General features: G+C 38.7%; 3 protein-coding genes and 1 non-coding gene across 4 annotated transcripts; 2 read left to right on the top strand and 2 right to left on the bottom strand.

The window, feature by feature from the left end:
• The first annotated feature begins 246 nt into the window (after positions 1 to 246).
• On the top strand, positions 247 to 2,133 carry LOC140007553 (uncharacterized). The gene is made up of 3 exons (XM_072050227.1): positions 247 to 1,054; positions 1,157 to 1,369; positions 1,649 to 2,133. The coding sequence occupies exons 1-3, from the start codon at positions 431 to 433 to the stop codon at positions 1,958 to 1,960; spliced, it is 1,149 nt and encodes a 382-aa protein (XP_071906328.1). The 5' UTR covers positions 247 to 430; the 3' UTR covers positions 1,961 to 2,133.
• Positions 2,134 to 5,215: 3,082 nt separating this feature from the next.
• TRNAS-AGA (transfer RNA serine (anticodon AGA)) lies at positions 5,216 to 5,297 on the bottom strand. Its single transcript has one exon. It is a non-coding gene; the product is annotated as a tRNA-Ser (tRNA).
• Positions 5,298 to 6,395: 1,098 nt separating this feature from the next.
• On the top strand, positions 6,396 to 8,771 carry LOC113688165 (universal stress protein PHOS32-like). Its single transcript, XM_027205858.2, has 3 exons — positions 6,396 to 7,377; positions 8,135 to 8,176; positions 8,439 to 8,771. Exons 1-2 carry the CDS (start codon positions 6,642 to 6,644, stop codon positions 8,140 to 8,142), a joined length of 744 nt encoding a protein of 247 aa, XP_027061659.2. The 5' UTR covers positions 6,396 to 6,641; the 3' UTR covers positions 8,143 to 8,176; positions 8,439 to 8,771.
• A 1,018-nt stretch (positions 8,772 to 9,789) lies between these two features.
• Positions 9,790 to 11,411, bottom strand: LOC113688395 (uncharacterized). The gene is made up of 2 exons (XM_027206204.2): positions 10,742 to 11,411; positions 9,790 to 10,443 (listed from the first exon to the last, which is right to left on the bottom strand). Exons 1-2 carry the CDS (start codon positions 11,348 to 11,350, stop codon positions 10,177 to 10,179), a joined length of 876 nt encoding a protein of 291 aa, XP_027062005.2. The 5' UTR covers positions 11,351 to 11,411; the 3' UTR covers positions 9,790 to 10,176.
• Positions 11,412 to 12,603: the final 1,192 nt, after the last annotated feature.

The raw sequence follows: 12,603 nt of genomic DNA on the forward strand, positions 1-12,603 counted from the left end.
CTCTTTAATTTTCACTCAATAATGTATTGATCCCACATGTTAACTTACGCGGTGACAAAATTCATCTACCATAAAACCAAGTCCTTTGGTGCATTACCATCTTGTACAATCAACATTAATCCTCGTACTCTTGAAACTTCTGCCTGGCAAGAGGAAAAACAAAAGTGACCATATCAATTTCCTGCGGATATGAATATAAATAGGTGTACAGTGAAACCTAAAACACACACAAAGCCTTGAAACGAATCAAATGAAACACAAGAAACCAGCACAGCTGCACAGGCACCAATTAACATAGCCCTCCTGCCCCTTGTCCAATCCGCGTTTCTCAGCTGTAGTTCTTGGTTGGTTCCCTCTCCCCAAACGCACATCTCTTCTGCCTCTCAATCTAATCAAGTCCCACAAAACCTGCAGGAAAAGAAGAAAGAAAATGGCCACTTCCATCCTTACGGCTTCTTCTGACCACAACACAAACCCCACATTGTCTGGGGATCATAACAATCTTCTTCACCATTATGATCATCATTTTCAGACAGCAACTCCACCCACGACAAGGCGTGACCATCATCAAACATCAAGACAGAGCAGTGCTGGACCAGGCCGAAGAAAGTCATCATCAAGCAGGAAGAAACAGCCTCAAAGAGGCATGGGGGTTGCTCAGCTTGAACGCCTAAGGTTAGGAGATAGGTGGAAAATAATAACTGAAATCAATCCCCAAGCCCAAAGTCCACATTCATCAGTGCCTTATGCAGTTATTCCCACTTCACCCGGTCAAGATCCCACCTCCTTCAATACTGTTCCAATGCATTTGGCTGAGCCTGGTGTCTATCCTTTGAACTTGAACCAGGCGGCCATGTTGGTTCAGAGGGTTGGAAACACTAGTGCTACCATGGGATTGTTTCATGGACAAGGGCTGGTTTTTTCTGGTGATAAGTTTCCAGGAAATCCCCATGGAGTTGGAGTTGAAAATGGAAGTGAGACCAGCACCAAAGAGCTCTCTTCAACTCCAAGTTTGATCAAGTGTTACCCTGATCATTGTACTGTTTGCCATCTGGTAACGTTTACTTAATTTCCTATCAGTATCAAACTTAGTCAGTCATTTTTCTGTACGCATCGGCCATTTGGGATTTATCTTCTGTTTTGCTTTTTTGAGCAGAAAAAGCGCCACGTTCGTGGAGAAAATTTGGTAACACTTAAGGGATCATTGAAAGACGTGAATGCTGCAGAAATGCCTTCCATTACCAGCTCTGATTTTGTTGGATTGAACGTCGGCAACAGCCCATATAACAACAGGGGAACAAAACAAAATTTTGGCAAACCAGCTACTTTTCACGCTGGTACTTATTCTGCTGGTGGCACTATAGAGCAGGTACCTTCTTCAAATCTTGATCATCTCATATACAACAGTTCTTAATAGTTAATAATCCCTTTACATTTATTATGTACTAGTACAGTAATTGTCAAAATTTTCTAATGTTCATGCCAAATATGGTACATATATACTGGCCATGGTTTTTTGTCTCTTTCCTGAATTTTGTTTTCATTAATTGATTCTTGTCATTCCTTTCCCAATCATGCTAATCGTATCTAGACATGAGTTTTCTGGAAATAGTTGTAGTGACTTGATTTTGATTTATATGTGATATAGGGTACTCTAGAGGTTGTTGCAGTTCAAAGGAAGGCAAGTTCATCAAGGGGTGGAAGTGGCCGTTTGTTCTACGAGTTCTTTCCATCTGGGATAGGAGTCAGCAAAAGCGAATCTCATGACTCTGATCAAAATGAAGAGTTGACGAGGACGATGATGAAGGAGGAGGCGGATGGTTCGGAATCTTGTTCTTCAGATGGTGTTGCAGTTATGGGTTGTGCTGGAGATGCTTATTGTACCACGAAAACTACTACTACTGGTGGTGCAGTTGATGGATCCAATTCCATTGATCTGTCCCTCAGGCTTTCTTATTAGCAGAAAACAGTTGGGGTGTCTGTTTTTTTTTTTTTAATTTTGTTTTTTCACAATTTGGTGAAATGCATGTTATCAAGAACCGAAACGCAACTTTCTAGTTACCTTTTTCTTCTTTGCTTTCGTCTGTCTAGCTAGTATGAAGTTCTCTCCTCCAAAACGGAGCAATACATGTTCTGAATTGAATTTTTGGCATTTCTCTCTTTTTCTCTCTCTCATGTAGTGTGTCAGTGGCTGTGGCTTGCTTTTAATACTGCTCAGCTTTTGTGATCTTACAACTAGTTCTCATTCGGGGTCATTCTTTCATAGCATAGGATCTACATGAGTTGGTTCTAGACGTATTATTCTTGCAGTTGTTCGCTATAGTCTTCGAAAATTAACATGATTTCAGCCATGCAGTTAATGTGTGAGGTCATGCATTTAGTAATCACTGTCATGATTTAGACATATTATATAGGTCAAAGTTGTTTAGGATTAACTAAATGGATAAGGAAAAAAATGAAGATTTAATCAAATTGTTTGTTAATGATGAAATGGTGGATCCAATGTTCCAGGGTTTGTAGGATATGTAGAAACTTCATGATTATGATCCTCCTGTGTCTGAAAAATATAGGGATGAAGCATCAAGCCCATCTCCTGGAGTACTTTCATGTATGTGTAGTGAAGCCTTGTTTGATGCACTCAACTCAAAGGGACAAAAATTTTATTTGTTAAGTAGGGGTTGGTCGGGGATTCTAGTGGTATTGAGGTCTAAACCTTTGCAGCTCAAAAAAATCCCTGATGAGATACTACTTTTACAGATTGGTGATCAGAAGCCAGAAGGTGAAGGTTTCACTGCACTTTTGAAACCCTAGGAGATGTGTGTCTGAGATTTTCTTGATGATTATTAAAGGAAGCTATTGCTGTAACAGGTTAGTTCCATTAGTGAATAGGTGCTGAAAAACAGGGAATGCATCTGAATATTTCCGTTTATAGGAGTCAAGAAATCGCTTTATTAGGTGCACTGCTTTAAAGGGCGTGAAAGAAAGATTAAAATATTGGGAAGCCTCGAGGCCAAAACTAGTTAGCCCAGAAGCATAGGCTATAATCTGCTCCTGGTTATTTATACAGAAATATGAATACTGTGTGATCAGTGAGAGACAAATGATTCAGTAAGAGAGTGGGTGGTGCTGCTGCCGCTGCTGCTTTATGGGGTAGCTGGTGCAGGAGGCCGCAGGCTGGTTTTTAAGCGGAACGTATACTCTGAACTCTGAAGGGAGATGTGTGATGCAGGAGACTTTCAGTGAACTCAATTACTTGGACATCATTTTGATTGGACGCTCAGCTTTCCCACCTCTTTCCTCTTATTACATGTAACTCCTGCTGGCCTGCAGCTGCTTTTTTGCTTTTCCATTTTTGCATGTAATTTTTTGTTTGTTTCTCTTCTTATTCGTAGTTTTGATCAGTATGTTCTCAACTTAACTAAACGGCATATACGAAAGAGGAGCCAAATCCAAAGTAAAAATATGTATGCCAAGAAGGAGGGGGTGGGGGTGGGGGGGGGGGGGAGAAGAAAAGAGAAAAGGTTATGAGAAGAATGCTTGCAATCTCAGGCTTCTTTCTTGAGGAAAAAAAAAGGGAAGGAGTTCTAATTTCTAAACAAAGTTTTAGATGGTCCAGGAAAGGGAAGAATTCAAATAAGAGGGGGAGATTTGCAAATGAGGGGAGAAATGGAGGAAAAGAGGACAGAGTAAGTTTTTCTGAGAAAACATGAAACAAACACTCAATTTTTTTTCCCTTAAAATTTCAAATTAGATGAAGGTAATTAATGTGTACAGGCTAGAATCATATATATATATATATAATAAAGTCATATCCTCATTCTTATCCTTTTATGTTTTCTCTTTTCTATTTGGCTTAAGGAGACGGCAAATAGTTTTCTAATATGATTCTTAATAAATTTTATTATTAAGTGCGTTATCAAGACATAGTGCATAGCACGAAATTTATGGAAAAGAAAAAGTTAATTGAATCCAATTAACTATATATATTTGATCCGTACGGTCAAATATAAATTCCTATTTGAGATGCATTTACGAGCAAATGAGACATCTAAAAGGATGTTGTCACTTGAGTTTTGTGGCCCCTATGGCTGAAGTTTGCTAGAGGAAATTCTGAGGCGCTAGACCTAGATTGTCTCATTTCTTACCCAAAGGTATTTGGACGATTGTGGTTTTATTTTCTATAAGAATTTTTAATATTATATGATTCTTATTTCCTACCCAAAGTTACGTACTTTAAGCAACTTAAATCAAGATAAACCTACTTTTAATGTTTTTTATCAATATTTCTTTATATCCTTATTTTCTGATGCCTACACTACATATAGCCTCTAATATATTGATTTTAAGTATCAAATTCATGGTTAGATATTTTCAGTGCAAACGGTTGGCACATTAAAATATCGATTTTGAGTTTTCACTCCTCTTGATTATCAGGTACATCTTCTTTTAATACATATATTTTTTAAAAAAGGCATGTTGGTCTTCAATTGTAACAATTTAGTGAAATATCTTGATTTTTTTTTAATTTTCTGTTTGTTTTGTATGAAGACATTGGATTTAAACAAGCAATTTCATCGTTATTTTTGTAGGATTTTGGCTAACATGTTTGTTAATTGATTTTTGTGATCATATGGAAAATCAATAAATGCTGATTTGCACGACAAATCGAGGAGAATGTTCAAATAGAAGAAAAACAAAAACAAGTTTCTGAAGAATAGAATTTTATTTGATATTATTTACTGCACTTTTTATTTGTTTTCAAGTTTTTGAATGTTATGGTATTGTTGAATGTTATTTTTTTCATTTTTGAATTATTATTCACTGAATTAGATATTTAAATTTATATTATTAGAATACTTTATATTACAATACGCACATAGTAATATATTTATGATAAGTTATAATAGATTATACATTAAATTTGTATTTTATATCGATATTTTTATAAAATTAACTAAATAATTCATTATTTTTCGATGATTTCCGTTCAACGAACGGGTATAAAACTAGTTTTACGGTTGAACGGGTATAAAACTAGTTTTACCAATAAAAAGAATAATTCCTCGGACGATGAGGTATCAGCCACAGATGTATATCCATTTTGGAACCTTTGTTAAGCAAACAACTTGAATAATATATCAAAGGAAGAGGTACGGCAATGGAGGTTGATGAAAAGTGAGAAATGCAAGAACATTGAAGACGTAATCCAAAATTTCGTGGACGGCAGGATTCGAACCTGCGCGGGCAGAGCCCACATGATTTCTAGTCATGCCCGATAACCACTCCGGCACGTCCACTTGCTGTTTTCAGGGCGCTTCCGATAAAACTAGGTAATTTAAAGATTAAATATCCCATAACTTATCCTAATGAATTCAAAAGCATCATACCTCTTGTTCAAAGAAGAATCGAAACACATTTGCTCAAGGTTTTGTCAATGAATACTAAAGCACATATCTACCACCACCACTATCTAGTCTTGGATTCTTTTTTTTTTTTTTTTTTTTGTCGACTAGGGGGTATCCTGGTCAATTGACCAGACTAATCCCCCCAGGCTGAAAGAGCCTGCCCCAAGAATTCCAGCGTGGCACGGGGAGAGAGTTGAACACGGGCCATGCTCCTAAAGAGGAGGCTACCGGACCGGTCGCACTAACCCTCGGGGGCTCTAGTCTTGGATTCAATAGCAAACAAATTTACAAACTCGTTTAACTCAAGTTTCATGATACGTAAAGTTCAAATTCTGCTCATCCACTACCATACCATAGCTGTCAAGATAATATGCATATAAATCCACAACTATCATTCTTGTAACGTTACCCAACTAGTAGGGAGCAGGGACTAATATAAGAAAAGGAAAGGAAAGAGTTTCGAGTGTCGAAATAAAAACTTGATCATTAAAGGTTACCATAACTTAAACCGAGTCTTGAGCCTCTTTTAAAAATTTCCCCTTGCCTACATTCTAAAAATTCCAGACTTTTTTGAAAATGTCGTCAATGGGTGCATAGGCACCAGTTCGAGTCCGTGATGATTCAGTCCCCTCTAAATTGTTTTTGGATCTTTTCAGGTCCCTCCTCCTCCTAGTATAGAATAGTGTAAGTCTATTGTGTCCGGTAAAAAAATAATAATAATAAACCGAGTTTTGAGCATGTGATTAAATTGACTCTAAAGTATTTGAATCCAACACTTGATATGCCATCTTTCCACCCAAAAAAAAAAAAAAAAAAAGGCATTTGATATACCAATCCTGTGGGATACACGAACAACAGTGCAAGACCACTGCATGCACCTAGCCCATCTGGGATTATAGGATAGAGGCCACAAATATACTTGGACCAATCATTCTGCAACTCTTACAGCCCAACAATAAGCAAAGCAAATCGAGGGCTGAAAGCGAAAAGGGGCCGGATAAGGAAAGAGGGACGGAATGGGGACTGACAAAATACATATTCGCTTTGCCAGTTTATCGCCCCACTGCCGCACCTCAGTTCAGACCCCCACCGCCCATTATCAGTTTCCATTCCCTTTACTATTTTACACGCCAAATCCTCACAAGTCACAACTCAACGCATAATTTCCATTGTCAACGATCCGTAAATCAAAAGTCAATACAAATATCAAAACCCTAACCCCCAAAGTTTCCGACGATGCAAAATCAAAACCAAAACCACCACCAGTCCACGGCGGAATCCGACCTGCCACCCCTCGCCAAAATCAAAGTTCGCTCCTCCTCCCCACGCTTCCCTCCCCCGACCACTCCTTCGTCGACAGAAACTCCCACCGCCAACGCCCAACGCAAGATCGGCATCGCCGTCGACCTCTCCGACGAGTCAGCTTTCGCTGTCAAATGGGCTGTTCACCACTACCTCCGTCCCGGAGACGCCGTTATTCTGGTCCACGTCCGTCCGACTTCCGTCCTCTACGGCGCTGATTGGGGCTCTGTTGACCTCTCCATTGTCGATGCTGAGAACGAAGTGTCTCAGCAGAAGCTAGAAGACGATTTCGACACTTTCACCACCACTAAGGCCTCTGATCTGGCGCAGCCCTTGGTGGAGGCCCAGATTCCTTTCAAAATTCATATAGTTAAAGATCATGACATGAAGGAAAGGCTTTGCTTGGAAGTGGAGAGGCTTGGGTTGAGTGCTGTGATTATGGGGAGCCGAGGGTTTGGGGCTACGAGAAGGGGGAGTGATGGGAGGCTTGGAAGTGTTAGTGATTACTGCGTCAGGCATTGTGTTTGTCCTGTGGTGGTCGTCAGATATGCTGATGATCATGAGGGTGGCGGAAATGCTGCCCCGGGTCCGGTTGTTTCGGTTGGCTCTGTCGCTGAAGAGGACGAGGAGGAGCAGGAGTATCACGATGCCTCTACTGAGGATCGCAAAGGTTAATAATGTCTTTTACTTTTATTAGTTCCTGCTTTCTTCAATATTTTCATATTTTTCTGCTTCGATATGGAGTTTGTTAGACTATTGTTCGTTTCAACCATGTCTTCTCCGAAAGTGACTTGATTTTCAGTGTCAGTTGAGCAATACTTAGTAGTTACGGATGCGAAGTAGTACAATTTACCAATACTCTGTCTATCAGCTTCTAAAACCATTTCTTATGATAACTAGGTGTCGGTTGAGTAATACTTAGTAGTTACGTCCTAGTAGACCATTTCTGCAGATCTATCACTGCCCAACAAACTTATGATAACTAGGTGTCTTTTTATTGTCTTGCTCATTTTTTGCATTGCAGTATTGGACGTATGACATATTGCCAAAGTTTCTGAAGGTAAATTGTGAATGAAGTTTTTTCATGAAAAGCTCTTCTTGTTTCACAGGGGATTAGCTAACAGTTGCAACTGTTGTGTTGCAATTAAACTTATTATCAGTAAATAGCATGTAATGGGTAAAAACCACTATGTACTGCTAGAAAACAGTACACTAGATTTTGGAGTCTTGACCTACTTGACAGCTTGAAATATATGACGACAGCTTGAAATATATGACATTCTGCCCCTGGATCATTTGATTCTGAACATATTATATTGAATTGCATCGATTAATTTTATGCTTTGAACTTACGTTGATAGTTACTAGGCCGCTCATAGTCTGTCTGTCAGCTTCTAAAACCATGATACTTCTCTTTCTTGTGACAGATTCATAACTGATTCTACAATAATGTACTTCCTTGGTTCCGGGTAAGCATTCTGGTGATATAAACCTCCTTAAAGTGGAAATTTTGTTTTCTTGCTTGTGCTCAACATTTGTGTAGATGACAGTGGATTGTTAGAAGAAAAATTTCTTTCCTAATAGAGGTCCTTGAGACTCATTTGCATTAAAAACCATGAAAACATTATTGATTATTCCGTATATATACTCCTTTATCTTTCCATTTCCTTGGTCCTGCAGTCTTGTGTTGTCAAAATCATGCTTACGTCTTGTTCTTCCTCTGTTTTGCAGTAGCATTTGATAGAAGAACTTTCAGCCTACGAGATACAAGTGAGCTGTTGAGAGTCGATTGACTTTCTTGATGTGTGATTCATGTCATGTAAATGAACGCTAGTTACGGTTTTAGCTCCTCCTCATTAGCTTACCATTTGTCAGGCATGTTTGGACATCTGTACGGACTTCTTGTGGCCATTAACCTTCCTAGTCATGTGCTCATCTGTTATATATGAATCATTCCTGTGAAGCTTTTGATGTATGAAACATGATGACAAATCTCCTCTTGCTTGTGGGAGTTGGCATTTTCAGTTCTCATAATCACGGTACTGCTCAAGTTTGATGTTTCTAGATTTTTGCATCATAGCTTATTTTCTTATATCCGTGCTGTCCTCCCTTTGGTATGATCAGAAAAAAGTGATCGGCTATGTTTGCTTCATCGCTTATGTCTAATAACTTATTGTGTATTTAGTTTTGACTTGCCAATGAATCTTTGCTCTTTCATTTCTTTCTGTTGAATCTCTAGTATCGACACTGTACTGGCGGTACTGCAAATCTGTGAAATGGAGTTGTTGGTGTATATACACGGCTTCTACAATGTTGTGTTAAATGGTGGTGATTAATTTCACGAAGAGAAGACGAGTCAGTAAATTTGGTAGAACATATCTGGTCTGTCTACCGGATGTTGATTTAGGATGTTTGGGGTCTGGACTCAATATGTACATAGGGTTGCTTTGGTATAACACATTCTTTGAGATGGCTTTTGATATGAAAGATCAGTTGAAGCTGTAGTGTTAATTTTGGATTACACCACTGGATTATGATGGATTCAACATCATAATGGTAGAGGGAATATGTTAGATCGTCTCTTTAGACCATGGAGGTTGTGAGCGAAGTGTAAATTTTGTGATGCAGCCTGGAGAGTGGTTACTGGCTTTCGCCTGACGTTGCTACATGAATGCACAGCTAGCAGGCGATTCTTCTATAGCGTTGCATTCTTCTATTTCTTTATGGTGCAGAGTGTGATTATTTATGGTCACCGGACATGTCTTTGAAAAAAATGAAGAGCGTTTCAAAAATAGCCACACATTTTCGGTGGGCAGGTTTTCGCGTGACAAAAAAGAGTATCGAGCTCCACTCATTGAGCATGTGTTGTGATAGCAACTAGTAGTAGCTGTGTACTGCCGTCAACTGGCCACAAGTTGGTAGACACGTTGATGGTGAACACATGCCGAGATGGTATGGAGAATCAATTCTCTTTTTGTGCGTTGGCCTCAATCAATCATTTCTGTTACTCGGCGCAAAAACCATACCGACCGACCGACCGGAAATGCAGTATTGGTACAACACCACCATCACCATGAGAGCAGAAGAAAAAATGATACACTACTATTATTCAAAGACAACAGAGAAACTCAAGGAGACCAAAAAGTACACTCCAAAGTTATACTACTATAGTAAAATATGATCAACAGAATAGTAATAGAAAATGACGTGAAACAAGAATAGAAAGTATAGCAAAAACAAAGCTGCCATAATTAGTAACTTCAATTACCACCACCACCCCCCCCCCCCCGCCTTTCTCTCTTTTGAAAAAAAAAAGAATTATAAAAAAAAAAGATGGGAAGTCTGGGTTAATTAATTGGTTCAGAAATTCAAGCTTGATGCTTCGGTTGGCAAATTGGGTTAGTACTTGATATTATCAAATAATAGTAATAATAATAGTACTGCAATTGTGTTGTGGTGGATGTGCTGGTCAATGCGCATCTCTACTGAGTTTAGAGATATTTCGGATGACTTCCGAGGCATCATTCTCACCGGCCGCCGTCGTTTGCTGAAAATTCAAGAAAGAGCCCAACAGTTCCATTCTCCCCTTCTTCCTCATCAACTCTATTTCACTTTCCGGCCCATGAACCAACTCTTCTTCTGCCCTCGCCGTCTTTAATGATCTCAAAGAGGAGCTTCTATCCTCCATTGCACCCGCGCTCAAGTTGATTTGTGTGGAACAGCATACATCCTCATCCTACCCAAAAAACAACTTCAACATGAAATTTACTAACCCTCGATTAACCCCATGCCAATTTAATTAAATAGCTCAGTAACATAAGCATTTCAAGATTAACTGCTTGTGTTTGTACACACAAATTTCGTGCATCTCAGGTAGGAACTAGACGAGCAGCATAATTAGTTACAAACACGAAATCTTTGCGTGATTTATTGGTTTTTTATTTGCTTTTGCTTTTTATTTCCCAGACGCACAAAATCCGTCGGTAACAAAAAAATAATTGATTTTTTTTTTTGTTTAAGGAAAAGAGACTAACATCGGAATCGGGAGGGCGGTTGTCACGGGATCGCTTTAGAGCGGAGGAAACGGCGGCACCACCATCTCTGCTGGAGAAAGACCCATGTTCACTACTAGAAGAGGTTGTCAAAGGCAGAGCTGAGGAAGACGGAGCAGGACTAGAAGACCAAGGAACTACTTGATTCTCTCCATCCTCCTCCTCATCTTCTTCCTCTTGAAACTCATCGTCGTCGTAGTCGTCGTAGCCGTCGCTATCTTCAGACCCATCACTATACTGATCATCGCCAAGGCGCCTCTGATCAGTCGTTTCATCTTCTGCTTCTTCTACTTGTTCCTGCCTAGTCCTCCTGACAGCCGGGTTTTCAGCAGGAGTAGAACTATGCAAGCATCTTTGACAGACGGAAATAGTTGGGCCAAGCTTGGTCCCGGAAGCTTTCCATGGGGTCGGAGATTGACAAACATGGCAAAGAAGATTTCTTGAATGTTTGGCGACCAGAAAATTTGCACTGTGCACTTTTTCATCACAATCCCAGCAAAGCCTTGCTTCATCCGAAACGCAATACATCTTTGCTGCTTTGCCACACAATTCGCAGCACGCTTTCTCCATTACCTTGCCCGCAAAACTCATTCTGCAATTTCTCTCACTTGGACTTTTAGTAGTTGTTGTATGGACAAGTGGTTTTGCAGCCTTCGGCCAAAGTATATATAATTTCGAGTGACAAGAGTCATCGATTTTGGTTGGGTCCGAAGTGTGGGGCCCAGAGGATTATATGGGGCTATTTTTGGTAGTTGCATCGTTCAAGATTTTACTCTCTTCATTTTTTTTTTGTTTTATCTTTTTGAGTTTGGCACGTAATTACTAGCTGTTATTTCCAAACTCCAATTTTTAAAGATTGTAGTTTAAAAATTAATAATAAAGTTATGGTTAGAGTATTTGAAATTGGGACTAATGTCAAAACGATGTTGAGAAAGCAATTTGGGGCCATGTAAATGGTTAAGAAGTTGAATTTTAGAGTGCACAAATATCTCTAGTTCAGTCAACTTGTAAGTATATTTTACCACATTTCCTGCATTCAATAAAAAGAAGTGTTGTAAATTTGAAATTTATTCAATTTATGTTTATAGTACTAAAATTTTCACCGTATACAACCGACGAATTGCCTGCGAAAATTCACCCAAAAAAAAAATCATAGCGCTAGAAGCTTTGTTTGCTGTGATTGGGGAGGGGTAGATAAGCTAGAAGAGTGAATGGGCGGTGATTCACCTTTCCCTTCCTAGTGTTTAATTAATGGAGGGGGTTTGGGGATGTGAGGTGTGGACTTGTTCCTATCCCATGCGAATATTAACGCTGCACTTTTCTATCTTAGTCCCTATATTTCTTTCTTTTGGTAAGAGTTCTTTAATTTGAGTTGAAAATGCCAAGTGGTAATATTAAGCTACGTTTTGTATCATGATACTGATATGAACACCTACATCAATATATATATATATATATATATATATGACGTTGATATGAGTAAGGTTGGTTATCGACCGATAATCGAGAATTACAAAATTCAAGAATTAGTTTTTCAAGACTAATACACGATTATCATCCAAAATTTAGTTTGATAAATTGCATATTGATATTTGGATTTTGGCTGAAAATTTGGTAATTCGATGATATCCAAATTTCAAATTGTCAATAGTAAACTAAAATACTTTAAATTTCTATAAAAAAAAAAAAAAGTTGTTGCATCAAAATCATATGAGTAACTTTTTTATACACGGTCAGTGTCTAATATTTTTATAATATTAGGTTTAGATTATGACGCATAACACGAACTTAAATTAAAAATTCAAATCCTGCATATGTAATCTACATTCATAACAGTTAATATA

The sequence above is a fragment of the Coffea arabica genome, chromosome 5c, assembly GCF_036785885.1.
Source record: "Coffea arabica cultivar ET-39 chromosome 5c, Coffea Arabica ET-39 HiFi, whole genome shotgun sequence".
Lineage (NCBI taxonomy): Eukaryota > Viridiplantae > Streptophyta > Magnoliopsida > Gentianales > Rubiaceae > Coffea > Coffea arabica.